The sequence below is a fragment of the Nyctibius grandis genome, chromosome 15, assembly GCF_013368605.1.
Source record: "Nyctibius grandis isolate bNycGra1 chromosome 15, bNycGra1.pri, whole genome shotgun sequence".
NCBI classification, from domain to species: domain Eukaryota; kingdom Metazoa; phylum Chordata; class Aves; order Nyctibiiformes; family Nyctibiidae; genus Nyctibius; species Nyctibius grandis.
The window spans coordinates 5,650,317-5,670,414 of record NC_090672.1 but is presented as its reverse complement, the minus strand read 5'-3'; the positions used below and the strand labels follow the sequence as shown (position 1 = coordinate 5,670,414).

Sequence of the window (20,098 nt, the reverse complement as noted above, 5' to 3'; positions counted from 1 at the left end):
CTTCCAGTTGCAAAACGCTCGAGCGAGCACAGAGCATTATCTGTGGTTAAGAAAGCAGAGATCAATGTTGTGAGCAGCCCCAGAAGCTACAGGGCTGTTGAGTCACAGCTCTGCTCCCTCACCTGCCACTGAACCTTTGTTTATTATGAGTTTATTTATTTCATTGTCACATGAAACATTAGCCTGCAACATGGGAGGCAGATTTGCAGGCTGAGGGGTTCTGCTGAATCACTCTCTGAGATTATAGCAGCGCTCAGCAATGCAGTGCTGGAGGGAGAAGGTGCCAACTTGCCTCTTGTCTTCCAGGGCAGATCTGCAGCCAGAGCACGGCTCCTCACCAGCCTGCTCCGATACAACTGTCCTGTCCATTAGATGCTCCCATTAAAGGAGGGGACAAATGAAATGAGCTGACATTTCACAGTTCTGTTAAAAAATCAATTTCCATCAACGCCAACAGCAGAAGGGAGGTGATAGATCTTCATTAGAAGAGCTGATGGGTTCAAGCCCCACTCACACCAGAATTAACGGCACTCCCTAGACTTTCTTTCTGCTTTTTCTGGTACCCTAACAGCATGCACCATGCTGGAGATACTGAGTATCTAAACAGTGAATGGATGGAGAAGTGACTCTCTTCCTTCCCCATCAGGGACAAGGATTCAAGGCAGACCAGCAAACTCCCACCTGAGAGAACAGCAGCTCAGCAAGCATAGCCTTCAATCCTATATCTTCCACCTCCCATCCTTCTACTCTTTCCCTCAATGCTCTCCTTTCTAATAAGGGGATCTTTACACCACCCTTACTCCTTTATTTAAAAGTGAGGGCATAGCCCAGCGCCCTTTGAAGCAACAAAATCCAGGTGTCTGGCAGATGACACTTCTTAATCTTTCCCCCAAATGAGCATATATGACCTGGAAAAATGAATTCTGCCACTTTCACCACTTCTCATCCAGCTGGATTAGACTTACCGTCCCAGCTGCATTCAGAGAAAATGAGATCATTTAGTGCATCACCCCCTGAAGCAGCCTTTCCTCACACTCAGTGCTAGATGAGAAGCGCATGAATTCAAGTCAGCTCTCTTCTCTTGAGGAACAGAGAATTTCTAGTCCTTCCTGCTCAAGGTTAAAAACAAGTCCTAAGAGAGCGTGGTGAATACAGAATATGCTCCACATTGTGCATTTGCCAGGCCAACTGGTGCAGGGCAACCATCCCACATCCTGAATTTGGCAGGCTGACACTTGCAGATTTTCTATTTTAAATGCTCTTGTAATTTTTGGAATACATCTGATTAACAAGTGAAGGTTTTCTTTGGGATAGAAGGGGTTTGGTTTCATTTACCACTAACATTTAAAACATACTTGAGGGTAAGGTGAAGTATAAGTCATCTTCAGATTTGCTACGCTTTTGAATAGAGAGAAGAAATTGAGTTATACCCTCGCCATTCCATCAATTAAAGAAATGAAGTTATCAGCCACTAGTACAAACAGCCAAGCAAAAGCCAGTGTTTAAACATGCAAACAGACAATAAACAAGCGTGCAAAACAGCTGCTGGGTAATGTATCTACCAACAGACATGCAGCAAGCCAGAGAAGCCAATTTCTGCTCAGATGAGTATGGAAATTGCAAACAAAAGCAGCACATCCATGTTTGCCAAGAGGAGAACAACTTGCTGTCCTGAAAGCTTAAAATGACTTTAAGAAGCATTGGAGAACAAACAGTTGAGAGGCAGGACTCAAAGCATCCCTCTGAGCGAGAAGTATATACTGGAGACTCCAGCTGTGCCAGGTACAGCAGTGTGAACAGCCGATATTTCGGTTCACTGGCTGTGCATTGTTTCGGATGGAAATGCTTTCATTAAGCTGCAGTTTTTATAAGATATGTTGACTCCAAATTTCCATTTCAAACAATTACATTTCTTAGGGAAATAATTTGTTTCAGCATTTTTCAAATTACCCTTCAAGTTTTTTTCTCCCTTTTCCTCTCTTTGGAACATTCTGTGAAAAAGAGGTGGGTTTACTTTTTTTTTTCTAATTGACAAAAAAGCCTTTATTTAAAAACTCAAAACACCCAGGTCAGAGAATGGCCTTCCCCAGCCCTGCACCAGGCTGCACACCACGTGGTCCAACGGCAGCAGTTAGTGGCCAGCTGCCTGCTTCTTCAACAACCTTGGTAGCCACACTGCTGGAAGCAAGTCAAGAGAAGATACAGGCGTGCACATGGCAGGCCATATGGCTCAGGGGTATAGGTTAGGTGTGAGCAACAGCTAGAAACTGCCAACCTAGCTACACTCCTAAAGAGACCACATCTTGTCTGATAATTGATACTGAACAACGTTCCCAGTATTTCCTACACAAAAACCAAATCCACACATCTCTGGTAAGCACAAGTGCTGTGCACAACTAGAACAGAATGAGTAGGACTTCAAATACTATCCAGGAAGAGTAAAGGTAACAGTTATGGGCTGCTGATTAAGAACCAGCTTGCCTTCTGCCAACCTAAGCTGTGCCAGGTGCTTCAGCAGTGTTAGGATTTGCTGTATTTCTGGGAGAAACTGGACAAGATGGTGCTCACTGCAGACTGAGAGGTCTCCCTGAAAATATTTCCTCCCAATTCTCTACCACAGCACACCAAAAGGCACGCAGCAGTAACGTGGTCTGCCTCCACTCCAGCCTCCCTGTTAAGTCCAGGAGAGCAGGTCCACACTCTCTACATCTCAGAATGGATTGATTTAAAGGATGGCAGGATAGACAAGCTTCTTGTTTCATTACCTGACATCAGGCTCGCTGGCTCAGGAGACCTTTGCAGATATGCCACAGTAAAGAGGCAGCCTTATCAGCATTTTATTTTCAAAGGATGCAGCTAGGTCTATCAAACACACTAAAAATAGAACACGCTCAAAGCATTACTGCTCAGTTCCATTCAGGCAATTTGGCAAGTTTTAGAAATCTGTGCAGCAGTATCACAATCCAAAAGGGACAAAGAAAAAAGCACTTACGCTGGAGCTCATATGTCTGACCACATCTCGAGGGACCACAGAGCGATCTTCAAGCTTCAGCTAAGGGAAGAGAGAGACACTGAATTTAGTGACCCCAGATGATACTTAGTCAGAAATAACATGACAAATACAAATGCACAGTATCCCAATCCTCCGGACCGAGAAGGTTTTCAGCAGAGGATGCTGAGGCACTTCTACACCCAGTTAACCCCCTTGGCGCGTTCGCAAAAATCCAGTTGACGGATCTGAAACACAGCAACGAGGTGATCTGTCCACGACGGTGCTCTAAGCCAGCAGACACATCAGAAAGGATGCAGACATTCTGACTCGTTCATCACTTCAAGCCTCCCTCTCCTCTTCCTCCACCTGCATCACGCATCATTTCTTACCCACATCTAGTCTATGTACAGCAGAAGACAGAAGACACAGGAAGAAGCACATCACACCACTGTTCTGCGTCTCAACCCACACGCTTTTCACCCAAGATACCCCCAAATATCTGTGGAAATCCTGTTTGGCCTGGAACATTTTAAGCAAGGTCCTGTACAGTGAGAAGTCTTAGCTGGCAGGGGAACCGGTGCCAGATTCACTGCAGCAAGCACTTGCCTTGGAAAAAAAAAAAAAGGAAAAGAAATGGCTGTGGCTGCACTCAGTAGCCCCCAGGTCCATGCAGGTAACACAAAATGTCCATAAAAGCATGGCTGAAGTCAAAGCACTGCTCATACTCCAGCTCCTACCAAAGCACTTGCTGGCAAAGAGCTGCTGCTGACAACAAAAGATGCGGCTGGACCATCATCACATATTCTACATCAGTTCATGACCAGAAGCCATTACTGGTAAGGGGAGGTATCACCTGCTGAATCTCCAGTGACTAGTGGCCAGTTAACCAAGGCGATGCCCTTCCAAAAGTGGTCCTTCATCAAGCTGTTTCAGTGATCTGAAGACTACCTGCAGGCTATTAAGTGCTACCAACAAGCTCAAAACCACAAAATGCAGTTGCCATCGAACACACTAATACTAAAATGCTACACGAGGGATAACGTCCTAAGCGTGCTAACGGGGAGGCCACAAGACTGAACTCCAATTTCAGGCTTGCTCAGCCTCACAGTAACTCAGTTAAGATTTCCTTCTGCTGAGCAGGGAGAAGTCTCATCTGCATTTCAGTGGTCAAGAACATATCTGCATTGGTACATCGCTCTGAGCCCTGCAAATACACCAATTACCAGGTGTTTTGGGAGGCACCGTGGGAACACAGCATCAAGGACAGAGCCTCTTTCACATCTCACTTTCAGAATCCACCTCTCCACTACTGCCGCATTTGTTGCTTTTCCTCGTTGATCCCCAGCCCGAAATCCTCTGTGCTTTGTGAGCGTTTCATCCTAACCCACGCCCTGGCTTACAGCCTGCTTTACTAAATTAGACATAAATCTATAATCCAAGGACAGGATCCGGAATCAAACCAAAGTACCTCAGTATTTATTGCCTTCTTGATTGTGTCTTTCAGTAAGAGAGGACGAGAGCCAGCCAGCTAGGCTTTTAGACCCAACTTCTGGAGTCAGAACTCCACCGGAGTGGGAAACCTGAAGCCGCCCACAGCCCATTTCCAGATTGTGGAAGTGTTTTCATCGCCTCCCACAGCCCACCAGAGCATATAGATAAGACATCAATTTTTATATACAGCTTTCTAAAATTATTTGTTAAAATAAGTACTGTATAGATAGCCTCTTAACATCTAGAACCAGGCAGCAACGTTCACATTCTGGTAAGTACTCATGGGTGAGCACCAGTTTGGGTATTTTAACTGGAGTTCTCTTGCTGCAGAGCTCCAAGCATATAACGATACTTTCATTTCAACATGCATTAGGGCAATTTAATCTCTGACACGTGGTTTTTAAATTGATGTATGATGTTTCAACATATCATTAAGCCATACCAGTCCGTTCTGTATTAAATGGTATCTCAAGAACTCAGACTGACAAGATTATCTGATGCTACCTGGCAGCATCAATATTTGTGTGTTAGTCAACTCTGGTACATCATACAAGTTGTAAACGAGTAGCTTTCCCATTTTGTGATCCTTCCTGAAGGATATAATCACGCAAATTCTTCTCAAAGCAAGGCATAAAACTTTCTCTGCAGGGGGACTACATTTAACCTATTTTCAGATCTTCTGATTGTTAAAGGCAGCACAACGATTTTCAGCTTCATGTGCCAGACCCACCTGCCTCAGTTGCTAGGATAAGCAAGCCAAGGAGTAGGCAGAACGCCAGCATCAACAATACGTACTTAGCAGGTCTGTCACTGCACAAAAGACTCTCAAAACCCAGAAGAAACCCCACCAGAGGAAGCTGAATGGCTGTTGATGAACACATGACAGTTCAGTCATTCCTCCTCTTGTCTGTTATACCCAGAGCGATGTGATCATCAGCCGAAGGTCAGCCCCCTCACTCAGCAGTGAGGGAACTCAATATTGGAGAAGCACTTTTAAAATAGGTACTTACAGCTCAGTTGCTATATTTGTCTCTATGAAAGTCAGTATTAACATGACTAGTTTTATGTTCTAGCCACACGCCTTGATAATAGCCCCAGAAATGAGAAATATCAGTTTCCCAGAGATGCTCTCAGCTAGTCCTGCTCTCCCATACACCAAGCTGGGCTCAACACCCTCCAAACACCTCAAACACAAGGCATGTGTTGTGTTGCCTTTAAAAAAAAAAATTCACATTTATGTATGTTAAATAAGGCAAACCAAAGATGCTCATCACTGCACACACATTTAACCCAGGCAAGAAGGGACGACCAACACACACCCATTGGGAGTCAGTTATGCTGGTTAACGCACCGACTGCAAAAAGAAGCAGCAGAACAACTCTTGCACCCGTTTATTTCCTCCTCCGCTATTCAGATGCTCTCTTGGTGCTCTGCACTGAATCAATGCCTGAGCTCCACAGCAGATCTACTAGTCAAAAGGCACCAGCTGCAACTCGGAGAACAGCTGATACTTCACCAGGTCTGCTGATGCTCTCATACCAACACAGCAGGAGGGATACAGATAATTTTGATTTTTGCACAGGGAAGAAGCACCAAGAGGAGCACGTTGCTCTTCTCAGCTGAGTCACCTCACCTCAAAAGAAATAAGGTAGCCATCACAGCTCCCAGCTGAAACTGGGTAGACTAAGAGAGAAGAACAGATATTTATGCCTAGCTGCTGAGCATTAACTCATTAAGCCTTGGTAGCTTATTGCTTCAAACCATTTGTCTAATTTCTTATCAAACAAACTTGTCATTTGAAGCAAGATCTTTGTGTGTGTGTTTTTTTTTTTAATTAACTGCAGAAGCTGGGAGACATGTCTGTGACAGGAAACTGGACCCTCACTTTTAACAAGCAATTCAGCAGCTCGGTGTAAGCATCCTTGGGCAGCAGTGGGCTAAACTCACACTGTGACTCTGGGTGTAAGCTCTCAACTCCATAAAGCAAATGGGAGACATGGGGCCAATTTTCCTCTCCAACAGCCACCTTCTGACAAGAGATCAAAACCAGAGCAACTTATTTTGATGATTTGGAGCAGCAATCAGTGCCAAGTACTGCGGCAGGCAAGTAAGCAGCAATCAATTCTGAAGTTTAGTGACAAATAATAGAGGAGTTGCTGAGATTGATATAGGGACAACTAGCCCTGGTTGGTGTGTGTCCAAACAAAACCAGTACTGGAAGTACTCAGTAGTGGCATAAATCCCTGGTCACTAGCTGCATGTTTAAAAGCAGAGCTTAAATTCACTAATTAGTTGCTCAGGTTTGCTTGTAACATCATTGGTACCCAACAGTGGACAAAGACACCTCTACACAGGCTCCAGCTACCAGTGTCATTCTCCCCCCAATATTTTATCCAACAAAGGAGAAAAGACAACACATACATGCTTGCTGCCTCACATCTCTTCCCCCATACAGTCTCTTTTCTGCATGGGGCAGCAGTCTTGGTATTTTACTTTAGGAGACATAAAAGAAGGTAATTCTGCCTGCAAATAGCAGCCTTTTGTTTTGCCACTGCCACACTTTACTCCAAGCAGGCAACGTTGTCTCAGGAGATAATTACAGCAAACTGCCCCCTGCTCTGAACAAGCCAAGAACAGAAGCTGGGGGAGCAGCTTAAACACAGCAGGGAACCATAGTTTTAAAGGCTGAACGCATCTACATGCAGTTATTGGTTGTTCAGTCTCAAATACGCCAGCACGCACCTTCTGCACAGGCTCCCTCACCAGCTTTCAGAGGAGCTGACTACTCAGTGGACCTTGCAGGTTCAACCCACGCTTGGACACCAGGAAGGGCAGGAGCCCTTGTCCCTGTGACTCATCGTTGCCCAAGGCTGAACTTCAGATCACAGGTCCTTGATCTTCAACACCCAGTGACACACAGACTTGGAGCACACCTTTCACCTGCATCAGCCATGGTTTTACAACTGCATTTCTGCTCAGCTACCCAGCAACACAGAGTGCACCCTGGCTATGGACGGTGACACCTGATCCGGTATAAAGCTTGCCAATACCAGCCTAAACTGTTGAAGTTCATGCTTGGTCAGTGCTGTCTCATATAGCTGCAATGTCTGACCAATAAAGAATAAAATTTGCTCAAGGGTGCTAGTGTGATCCTACAGCCTCTGCCTCCAACACAATCACTGTGGTGAGGAGAACATCGGTTTCTATTCCAGACGCGTTCCACATTTTATCCTTCAAAACAAGAGCTCTGGGAAGAGGCACGTAAGGATGGAGGAGAAAAAGCAGCACACACCCACCCTCCCTTGGTAACTACTTATAAAAATGGGAATACAAGGCACTGCAAACAAAAAATATGGAGGAAAGCACAATGCTGGAGATGAAACTATACATTTACCTGAACTGCTAATGATGGTTGAGATGTTTATCCAACTAAGAGTCAGAAGCAAACTATCTATTATGGAAGTTGCTTCTGCCATTCGAGTTAAGCAAGGATGTGGCTAGCAGTGGTCACCAGCACGATGGCAGGGAAGCCAGGCTGACCTGCACAGACCTGCTACTGCTATTCATTCTGGGCTATTTCTCCATCTCACATGTCCCAGCACCTTCCTCATACAGCTTGTGTAACTGATCTCATTTAAACCACTGCTCCCAGGCTCTCCTCCTACATTGGCAAAAAAAAAAGCATGAGAGAAAAAATTCCTTGCAATTTTATAAAGCATGTCTTGTAATAGGGATGGTGAGTTCTCTCAGTGGGACTAAGAAAGAAAACATAAGGGGGAAAAATAATAAATAATGCCTTTTAGAGGTATTACCATTCTATGGTCTCCTTTTTAGTCAAGCCAAGGTATTATACACAGAAAAGATGTCACACTTGTCTTTTCTGTGCCAATGGACAAATGTCGTGATAGAGGAGAGATGAACTAGATAGCCAACTTCTGTCCAAGTTTAACAGTTAGGATTTTAGTCTCACATGTATCAAGGCTTTTTTAAACTGCACTGGAGAGTGCTCCAGGCAAGTCAGCTGGCTGAATCTGTTCTGGAGTTAAAAAATTAATCCCCTCCCTGGGACATCCCCCTAGATCCACCACACCAACTCCAGCTGCCAGTGTCCTACAATCCTCACGTTCGTATTTTTGTTTTCAAGGGACACCTCGTGTTAGTTTGGAAGTTGTCATGGAAACTTGTAGCATCAACACTCAGAGAAAAAAGAAAAACCACAGGTTAAGAGCACACTATAGGGAAAGCAACTTACTGCAGCAACAGGTACCAAGGCACCACAGAGCCCTCCAAACCCCAGTACACACCCAGGGCATGCTCCATAATCACTTAAAGCTAAATCCAAGTGTCCGATGCTGTGAAGAGATACTTCATTCAGCTGACAGTCAGGCTCCTCATAGGTCTTTTTGAATGACCTGGCCTCTCAGCACCTGATAGTCCATGTGAAGAGCATCGGTGTACCATACTTCCACACCTTATTTCCAAACCTGAAAGCAATTAGGTCCTTTTCTCCAATGGCAAAGCTGTGATTCAGAAACCTATACCAGATAGCACTGGTTCATGACTGGGACCACTCCAGGGCTCTTACTGGAGGTTAAGGGGAATCTTCCCTACTCCATGAAGCAGCTCCTGGCCACCCCCAGCTCCAGTCCTGGGCACTAAGAGAAAGCAAAATGGTGCCAACTGATGCTATGGCCAGCTGTAACCTGGAGCAGCTCAACAGGGCCCTGGCACAGGGGTGGCTGTGGGGTGGGTGTTCATGAAGGTGGGTCAGGAGGGAGCAGGCTTGGCAGCAGCCAACCCAAGTCAGCATCCCCCAATTTTTTTTTTTATTTTTTTATTTTTTTTTTTTTAAGGCTAAGGTCTGGTCACACACCCAAATTCACTTCAGCTAAAACAGCAGTGTAGCAATCATCTCAACATAAGCTGTTTTTATTTAAATCCAAACGAGGTGTCTAAAATAGCAAGTCAGCTGTCCAAATATAGCACGGATACAGAGTTAGATGACAAAGGTTCAGAAATGCGGAGACCCAGAAGATCTCAAGCCAAGATATTTTTAATATCATTTCAGTATCAACACATTACCAGTGGCATCACATACTACTCTCGGGAAAATATGTTCCACGTACAAAGTTCACTTCCCTTGAAAGACTTCTGTTACACTGATCACATTGCATTGCACGCGAGCCGTCTAAAAAGCAGGAGGAGAGAGGATAAAGCAGCAATGGCAGAGAATCCCATGGAAGCTTAGATTTGGTTCACACTGTGACATTTGAAGTGGCATGTGTTGATTCACTTCTTACAGCTAGAGGTTTCCAACCACGCTGGGTTGAAGAGGGGAGAATGGGGCAGAAAACAGACTACTAGAAACTTAAAGACTCCCGAGAACCAAAATTCTACTACCCAGAAGAGCTGAACAATGAGCTAGACAATACCAAGGGTTTTAAAAACAACCCTTGAGGGATGCAGCTGCAAAACTATGAGAATAAGTCTTCTGCACTGACTGGCACAGAAGTTCTGCGCATGACAGCTCCTGGCTACTCCTACATGGCAAGCACATGGAGTCTGTGGCTCTTCCAGACAAAAAGTTCAACATCTGTTTGAGCAGGAGGTTGTGGAGACTGCTGCATTGCTTACAGAAGAACTACGCCCTTCTGGGACAAGGTCTTGGCTTCTGCCTGATCAAGTAGTAGATGTCAGAGTGGTACGTGGCTCCCAACACCCTACTACAGAACAGAGATGGTCACTGCTCTGCCACGTAACTAATGCCTTTAGATGCATTTAGGTTTTCACACATTTTGCTTTTTAACATCATTCTGCATTTTCATAATATCACGATATCACTTGTCATCTCAAAGCACTCAAAGAATTACAAAAGGAGGAAAATATTTAGAGTTACTTAGGAATTGCATCAGGAGATTTAAAAAATTGTTCAACATGGCCTGTATTAAACTGTCAAAAACCTTGAGTGATTTAGGAACATGCAGTTCCCCATTTGGATCAGTCAAAGCAGGGGAAGGACAGTGAGCAGGATCTTTGTTTCCTACATTTAGTGCAAAAAAGACTGAAACCTTGTTCACGAGGCTGTGCTGGGCAGTGCAAAACACCGTTCTGCAAAAGGTCAGGTTGACTATTAACTTCAGCTGCAGGAAGAACAGAACGGGGGTAGGTAGGGAGGTGCTGAATGCTCCCCAAAACAGAAATAAATGCTTTAAAGGACTTCACAGAAGCTAAGATGAAACCAAGACAGCTTTGCTTCGCACGCAGCACTCCCTGCAGGCAGCCAACTGATCACGTATTACAATTCTTTTGTTCACCCAGCTAGCAGATCTGGATCTGCCAATCGTCCGACGTTCAGCACGTTCACAACTGGCAGCACAAACCAAAATCCACCGCTGAGCCTACCCCGAGCAGCGCCTGTTACCAGCAAACTACCGTGGATTTAACGGTACAGTGTGGACATAACACCTTTTCAGGAAACAAGCAGAAGACACGACCTAAAGCAGGATTTCCTAATTTAGCTCATGAAGATCCCATGGCTGGTAGGGATGCACACAGCAGCTCCCAGCCCCAGGCCATCACACGCTGCTCTAAAATAAACTTGCCTGTCACCAGCTGAATGTCTACAACAACTTTAAAGCCCCTGTATTAAGGGGACATGAATTTTTATCAAATTGCACACCAATCGTTTACTGGACTGCCAGAGACAGGCAGCACCTGCGATCTTCTAAAGAGTAATTTAGGAAACACGCGGTGGGTGACTGTGTGGAAGGCAGCAGAGGAGAGAAGCCCTTGCAACACCCACAGGAGATCACGCAATCTAAAAAATGAGAATCGAATCATTGGCTCCATGTCGCTGTTCCCTTTCAACACTGCCAGCGGTGTGGGAAGGTTTGTTACACGGGCAGCTTCAAAATCCAGCTGTGCCATTAGTTCTTATAATCTCCCAACGCTGCAAGTGTCCCCGGGGACCTGCAGCTCTCACGAGACAAACTGACAGCTTTCTAATTTGTCTTTATGACCTACTACGGAGACACAGAAACCTGAAGTTGTCACTCAACTGAGTTCCTTCTAACTTCAGGCTGAAGCTCTCTGAGCCTATTCTACACATCTCCCTGCAATGGACTTGTAGCTACTTTTGTCCCTGTCTACATTTCTGATCACCCTACCTGTTGTGGTTTTTTTTGTTTGTTGTTTTTTTTTTTTTTACCTTCCCCATTATTTTTGGGTAGTAAAGTTCTTTGATGGCAGAATCTCTTTCCATCTTCTGTAAGTACAAAACTCCTGCCACAGCACAGTTGTGGTCCTTCACTCACAGTCATATGCTGCAGCATCTTCCCCCTCAACACATATCACCTTTGAGTCTTCTGGCAGAAAGACACTGAAAGGTTCTACTGTCCTTTTCCAAGAAGCAGAATTTGGATTAAAAGTCTGAACAAATCATTGGATTCAACAAAAGTTCAGTTTAATTATAACGTGGGTAAATGCTGTGCTTCAGAGCAGAGGAATCTGGCTTTAACATAAATCTTTTGCTTAGCAAAAAGTAAATCTTTTACTTGGATTTCCCTTGTCCAAGCATTATTTATTATACTGGCAACAAATCACTTCTGTAGCTCTGCAAATTTACATGACATTTTGGAAAACACTGAAAGACATTCCCTGGCCTCATGAACACACCAATCTAAAAACGAGTACGCGGCAGTAATTCAAAGGAAGGAAGAGAAGACGACAGGAAGGTTACTGGGTTATTATTTAAAGGAAAAGAAGTAGGTTTGGGAGCACTTCCCAGCAGCGCGGCTGGGAGAGAGGAGGATCCTGGAAGTAGAACAAGGAGAGCTGCACAAATCCGCCTTGCTCTCTGCTTCGCTTGGAAGGTGAATCCCACCCAGCAACACTTGGCTTTTTCAGCATCCTTAGTGCCACATTTCTGTCTCACATGTGTAAAAGCTGAGCACCACCACTCATCAAAAGGGATGCGGCAGCTCGGAACCCACTCACGTGTGAGCCTGGGTTAGATGCCTGAACAAGGGGTAAAGCTGCAAAGACAACCTGGTACCTAAAGTGCCAGCTCTGGCTTGAAGGAAGGGGACCTCAGCAGCCTACTGAGCTTTCTAGACTCAACAGGCAAGAATGATCTTCAGTGCAATTGGGAAAGAGTAACAGAAAAGTCTGACTTTGTCTAACGTTGTCATCAAGTGCTGCTGAATTATTTGTTCAAACAGGCTGACATCCCATATACTCACTCAACCAATAACTGCATCTTTCCATCTGGGAATGCAAAGTGAACCCTGTGTATGCAAAAAGTTTACAAAACCTTAGAGGAGACCTGAAAAATAATTCAGAAAGAATGAACATGATAATGATTCTCAGCATAAAGATATGGAAGGCTAAAGTTTAGAAATGGCTACGACTACAAAATATGGAAAGATCTTGTAAGAGAAGATTTACTGACTAGTAAGTCTAGCAGTAAGCCACTTAGAGTCCTATGGGGAATCTTTAAAGACGTCCCAAATTACAGGATTTAATCTAAACACAGGATTTTTCTTCTCAGCAGCAGTTTACAGTAAAAGATATGATCCCCCTTCTCAGTGTTTACACTTCTTGCTTCATGTACCCAGTCTTCTGGGTATAGCAGTTCGGAGAAAATCAGCTGCTTAACACAAAAGACAAGACCAGCCAAAGGATCTCCTCCAGGTGCAACATCCCAACAGCACAGGACACTCCTCCTCCCATTTTCTTATAGTAAGATGGCTGATTAAAAGCAATACTGTCCTACTACCTCTGCCTAAGAATTTGAGAAAAGCTCGATGAAGAGCAGTGCTTTAGCACCAGGTGGCACTGTTACCTGAAAAACCCACATGAGACCAGGGTTAGAGACACAGCAGAAACTGGTGGGGAGCAGTAAGCAGGAAAGGAGACAACATTTTGCCTATACATCAGCCAACCCCTCTTGCAGACAGGCCGTCTCAACGCTCCCTCAGTAAAGCCTCATCTGAAAGACAGGCCAGAGCTAGCAATCCCCACCAAGAGGAGACCAGCCATGAGGAGGTCAGCACCTCTACAGACATCCAAGCCCAGCTTGTCGAGAGATGGCCAGTTCAAACAGGACCTAAGGGGATGGCTGTGGAAACCCTGGTGAATACCTACCCATCCAGGGTGAAAGCAATGGTTGTGCTGATCTTTTTGGCACTAACTAACAAGGTTTAGGTGAGATATATTTGAGTGCTAGAAGAGACTCCCCTAAGGAGAAGCTCACTGGATGCTAACAGCAACCAGTGTGACAGCGAGAGAGTAGAAGCTCATTTCAGCCACTGGATTCCCAACAGCCGGCTGTTTTAGCTTGCCAATTAAGCTGTGTTCCTCCGTGTGTGCAAAAAGTCTGTCCAGTAGCTCTTTCATTTACCTGAAGGAAAGGGATTCCTCAAACTGTTGCCTTGGGAGGGAGACGGCAGTTACTATGCAACAGGTTTTCCACCTCCTTGCTGGACTACGCTGGGGTTGCCATCTGGACAGCATCAGCGGTGTAGAAATTACTCGCTGCTCTGAGTGGCATCTGGGGCACACTGCCAGGCCCGGAGGAAAGAGTGGGGCTGCTGGAACCTCCATCTGCCTCTCCAGAGGATAAAAGGGATGCTGCGAGGAAATCTGTGTGGCTATTGCTGACCCACTCGCTCCCGAGGCACAACTCGGGTTGGTGGTAACTCTGTGCTAGGGAACAAAACATCTCCTCTCCCCTTGCAATCAGGTCAGCAGTGTGCAGGAGGAACTCATTATCAGCCCACAGCAAAAACCCACCTTGCAAAAACTGCCAGGGAACAACAAGAGGGAGACATATCAACAGCAAATCACCGTGTCTGCTTTCCAGCTGGTGAGCTCATATGCTGCTGCTGTGAATACAAACCAGCCATTTAAATTAGCTTCTAATTGTTCACAGTTATTCAGAGACAGCATAACCTGCAAGCAGCTTTAAGACAACAGGCAAGTAGGAGAGAAAGAAGGGTTTAAGGTGCCTTAACGAGATTCATATATTTGTGCTTCGTGAATGTCTCAGCCTGCAATCTCCAGCGATGCTGCCTTTCTAACAGATACCCCCCAGACGTGTGCTTTGCACTGCAGAGGAACAGAACCCACAGGTGTTTCTACACTTCAGGTTTCTACTCTTTCTTGCTCCAGTTTTTGGACTGGTTCAAAAATTAAACCAATAATATTTTGGTCTACCCCAGTCGTTCACAGTCTCTGCACACACAGGCAGTTTGAGCAACACTATTTATAAAGCTGCTTAAAATTCTGGGCACAGCCGGCGCTCTTTGATAGGATGGCAGCCATGCGACACCCGAACGTGGGAGGCTGATACAGGATGGTTAGTGTAATACAGCCCACTCTTCTTTCCCTTTCTTTCACCCAGAGCCTCCACTACCACCCTCACAGGAGTCCCTTCCCCCTAACACAGACAGGAATGTTTCACAAGCTGCAATTTTTTCTCCTAGGAGAGAGGGAAGATATTAGCCTATTATCCTTAAACCCCTAGCAGGCCAGTTTTGGTTCACACTTAAGACCCAACGCAAGTCCAGTCTGCAGGACAAATCGCTTTCAGGGACTGAATCCAGACGTACCTTAATGATGAAATTCCCTCACATTCAGCCATGTTTGGACCCAGAGATACAGCGCTGCCTCAGAGCCAAAATACTCATCTAGGTCTAGGAACTGTAGTAAATTTAATAAACTTAAGCAGGATTATTTTATCGAGTACAGAATCTCCTAGAAGAGACCAAACAGCACTGAAAAGCGATGTGTAAATAGCTGTAGCTGAAAGCACAGCAAATGCTGTGTCATGCTACACCAAGTCAGTCCCGGGCAGCGAGCGCATGGAGCTGACCGGTCTCTCTTGTAGCTTCTCCGCGTTTCATGCCTGCTCTGAAATGAGAGCATCCCTCTGGAGAAATATTCTTGGTTGCTCTCACATGCAGAACACACTCCCCAAACACACTGCAGTGCCTCGCCGCTCTGCCACACACGAGGAACGCTGCACGGACAGGCAGGCTGTCTGAAGCCCAAGGAGAAGAAGCAGAGCAGGGAATTCAGGACGCATCAGGACTCGGGTAAATTCGCTAGCTTAGCTGGGAAATATAGGATGCTCAGGTTGGAAATGAAGGGCAGTTTCCACGGCTAGTGATTAAGGGGAAACTCTGAATCTAGCTCACAGGGAAAGCAGTATCACTGACTCCTCATCACAACACAGCCAGGGCAGAGGTCTGGGGTCATCTCTCCAGTCCCTCCTCGCACAGAGCAAAGCCAAGCACTGTTTTAAGAGGTACTATGGTTAATGCTAGCTGCAAGACACAGCAACCGCTCTGGAAAGGCTTTCTGTTAAATAACATGCCTTCTGAACCAGCTGCATCCACAGCTAAGTCAGATACTGGGTTAAAAAAAAAAAAAAATCAAAGCCTTTATGACCAGTTCAAGCAACCCCTGGAATGCTACAGAGAATCCACTCAAAATTCAGTGACAGTGTGGGTACTCCATGCATTTATTTCTGATAAACAGCAAAGCCACTCCCCCAGCTCACACTGCAGAAGAGTGTGTGAATGCTACCGGGACAATGCAGCACAATTGCATCATTGCCCAAAAAACCTCAGCTGCATTTTCTATTCACTGAAAGTGTTTCAGTTATCCCCCCCATACACAGACGCTGTATTGGCCATTACAAAAAGAAGGAACAGCCCCTACTGAATCCATACAGCAGGCTACAGAAGCCCGGTTATTTAACGACTGAATTTCTGCAACCCCTGCACTGTTACATGCCTTTTTATCCAAGGGACAGATTCACCACTTGCAGAATGGCTGGGGGAAGGCTAACACATCTCCCAGCCAGAGCAGGTTTAATTCATTGCCTCCTGTTTGTGCACCCTGTAATACAAAAGCAACCAGCCTTCAATTCCCTTCAATAACTGAGAGAATCTCACCAGGACTGGTGATAGCCATGATGCAATACGGACAGAAGTGTTAAAGCCCTTCAGAGTCTGACTTAATCCTCCTGGAGCAAAGCATTGATTCACCCCCCTTGCACAGATAAGTCTAGTGGACTTTTTCTTCCTTACCATCTCAGCCAGACCACAATGCTTTCAATATCATGTTTAAAACCCATCAATACGATCATACAGCACTACTATATCATTTTGCCTTCAGGTGTTTTCTAGGCTGACTTCTAAACCATTTATCTCTCCAGATTTGTGCCAGCAACCCAAGACAAAACAGCATTTGCCCAGCAGAACATCCAACGTCTGCGTGGAAACACCGCTCTCCTCTCCGCGTTACTCCGCAGGTATCCATTCAGTTATTCAGCCGCACATTTGATGTGACAATAATTCAAGATTATAGCTTGGGGAATCTTCTTTTCTCTGCCTGTCCCCTCCTTGGTAACTGAGCAACCAAAAAGCACAGATATAGATGGCTCACAGAAGTCACTGAGACACTGGTATGAGTAAACACTTATAGCAATGGCATAGAAACCAGAGGAGAAATAAAGCCAGATGTTCCCTGGTTTTGTATGAAGTACACACAGTTCCCATTCCAAACCTGCTGAAGTTAGATTATGAAGCACCTCCCTGTACACAGGTTTTGAGGGCAAAATACTTTATACCTGCATTAATCCTTGCCAGCCTGCTTTTCCTCTGGACATACATACAGACAACAGCAAACTTCTTGCAGGAGTACATCTATATGCTCCTCAACTCCGCACGTGTTGTACAGCACAGCCCAACAGCTGTACAGCAACCACAAACTCCTGGGAAAAAATATTTCCCAAGATGCTCAAATCCAGTTTTCAAGACTGGCTTAGGCGTTTAGGAGACCCATCATCAGAAGAGTCCCCAGGGGAGTAACACACTTCTAGGCCAACCAGGAAACTGTGAAATCTTCCATTTTTAATGAGATGAGGGTCTCAGAGAAACCTGGAAGTGCCCCTGCACTAAAAACATTTCTAAAAGGTCACCTCTTACAGGCAAGCAAGGGGAGACTGTTAACAGAACTCACCTCTGAGCTATCTTTCCACAAATGTCAAAGACTAAAGTCTCAGAATTTTCCTAATAGTGGTTTAAAACTGTTTTAAGGGATGCTTTGCTGCATCCCTCACCTCTGCACTAGCAGGTTTTCTAAAAAGCCTCGTTTGAACGTGTACACCTTCAGTGGGAACACGTCTCTATTCTCTTCCTGGCCCAATAACAAACATCAGATAGTAACATCACCTGTAAGATATTTCAATGCAGATCTGGTTAGAAAAGATGCTAAAATGTAATTTGGGGATGTCACATTTGACTCAGCAGCTCTGTCACATATTGCACACTTACAAATAAAGTGCGTTTGTTCCCCTCTTACCCTTCCCACCCCTCCTTCAGACCTGCTAGCTCAGCCTAAGGTCTGAGATGAGCTGAGGTCTTTCATCTTAAGCATCTTCCCTGCCTCCGTGGACTCTCTCAGGTGTAAGCTGACTAGATGTAAGCAGCTCTGCTGAGGATGCCCTTAGAGGAATAAGTGCTCACTCCAGACAGCATGAGCAAAAAGCAGTAAAAGCCTGTTTGCCTGCAGTCAGCAGTTCTGCCTCCAAACAGACACACAGCTAGGCAGCGAGAGGATTTTTTCTGTGTTTTTTTTTTTTTTCCCCCCCCTCTCCTTTTAAAAAAGCATTCACCTTTCAGAGCAGAAAGGCACTAGGTTCCTAGTACAGATGCAACACTGAGTCTTGCATTGTACCTGTGCTAACAGCCTCTTGGGAATATCTTAACCAAGAAGAAAAAACACTAAAGGCAAATGATGCAGCTATTCAATTACAAAGCCACTGATCCCTGTCCCTACAGTGGCATGACTCCAACTGTATGCTTTGTACATCCAGATGCCTTTGCATCCACACACCAAAGAATAAAAACAGTCTGGTGAACAAGTAATCAATAGCCCCATCTGCAAAATACATTTTACCTTCTTAAACCAAGTCATTTATCCTTGACAGGGAGGCCCATATTTCCTGGAACTCTACTTCACTTGATGCCTACTTCCTAAAACGACCTTTTTTGAGGATATATTGCTATGCACATACACAGCAGGGAAGTGCGTATTTTGCTTTAACACCAGACTCTTTGTTATGTGCCGTATACATAACATGTTCTTTGCTTTAATGACTTCAGTTATAATCGAGGGATTTCAGCCCATCACAACCCCAGTGAAACATTGAGCCATAAACCCAGTTAGAGTAGGTTTACAAACACCATAAAAATACCCTCACAGGATGATTTAGAGAGCTCTGCTCCCCAGGCAGCTGGAGCAGTACTCTGCCTCCTCCTCCTCCTCCTCGTTCCTGCTTCCAGCTAATGGAGGTTAACTGAACTCTGCCTCTTAGGAGCACTGCCAAAATGCCACGGTGAGGACAGCCCTGCAACCCCTTGAAAGGGGGACAAAGCTGCAGGCCCGGGACTGCGGAAAGTAATGACTGGCCAGCAGATTTCAGAGTCACTGAAAAGCCACACGGCATGAACTGGAAGACATTAGCATGACCGTAAGCAGAACTGCTCCGAAGTGCTGAGCCCCAGCAGTGTTCTGGGAAGGGTCCATGGGTTGACAAGCCTTAGGCTGCATTATATGGGCTGTCGTTCCTAATTCAACATATAAACTAGGTTCTCCCTTAAACTGCCCCTACTCATTAATTGCCTGCATGTACTCCTCAGATTTGGCAGGCTCCCAAATAGGATGTGTAACCTCCAGCAGCAACTCAAACCAAGTCAGAGCAGCCGCTACCAGGCCACTCCTACGCTTACAACAGTGATTTTCACTTGGAAAGGTTCCCCAGCTTTGCAAGCGATGCGTATGTAAAGGTACTGTGTCATCAGCCACTGACACGCAGCTAGTGGTGGGGTGGAACACGGCAGCTATGAAAAATCAGGGGCACCGTTAAATAGTGGGCAATAAGCCAACAGCACAGCACTGCTCCATTTGAAGGTGCACACTCTGCATATATGCAAGTATATCCTCATAAAGATACCATCAAGATTAAAAAGTATGTTGAGTACACAGAAAAAGCAGCAGAAGGGATACTTTTGCTATGAATATGAAATGACACACTGTGTTCTTACCGCAAACTAAAACATCCAGACAGCACCTGACATGGCAGAATCCTGCAGTGAAAGGTCCTCAGCCGTGAACATCTGCATAATGTAACTACAGCCTTAGACTCGCTGCTGACAGGCATTTGTTGCCTTTCTGTCAGATTTTTTTCTATATACCCCTTATCAGGTGTGCGTGAGATGTCCTGCGCGTTACGACACGCGCCTTCGCAACAGATTGATGCAGCGAACACAGAGCACCCCCTTCTCTGCAGAGCCAGCTTCCACACCACTTCATTCATCTGCCCGGATTCATTTCTCATTACCCCGGAGCTATGTGCCTGGCTCAGCCATGTATGCAACATTACCTTCACCCCATCAGGTACTTAGCAGTGCCTCACACCTCGCTGCTTTCCTTCTTTACCCTTGCCTTGGGCACCGAAGGCCGAGGATACGGATTGGGACAGAGCAAACACAGCAGACAGGAGGATGCTCTGGTCAGGATGCCAGCCCTAGAGCCTAAGAATCA

The 20,098-nt window shown here is 45.4% G+C and overlaps 1 protein-coding gene across 1 annotated transcript in view; it reads right to left on the bottom strand.

Moving 5' to 3' along the window:
- The window catches only part of UBE2O (ubiquitin conjugating enzyme E2 O), a 62,425-nt gene that overhangs the window by 24,642 nt on the left and 17,685 nt on the right, over positions 1 to 20,098 (bottom strand). Inside the window, exon 2 of the mRNA XM_068413229.1 lies at positions 2,993 to 3,052. Coding sequence (XP_068269330.1) covers positions 2,993 to 3,052 — 60 coding nt within the window. The remainder of the gene's footprint in view (positions 1 to 2,992; positions 3,053 to 20,098) is intronic.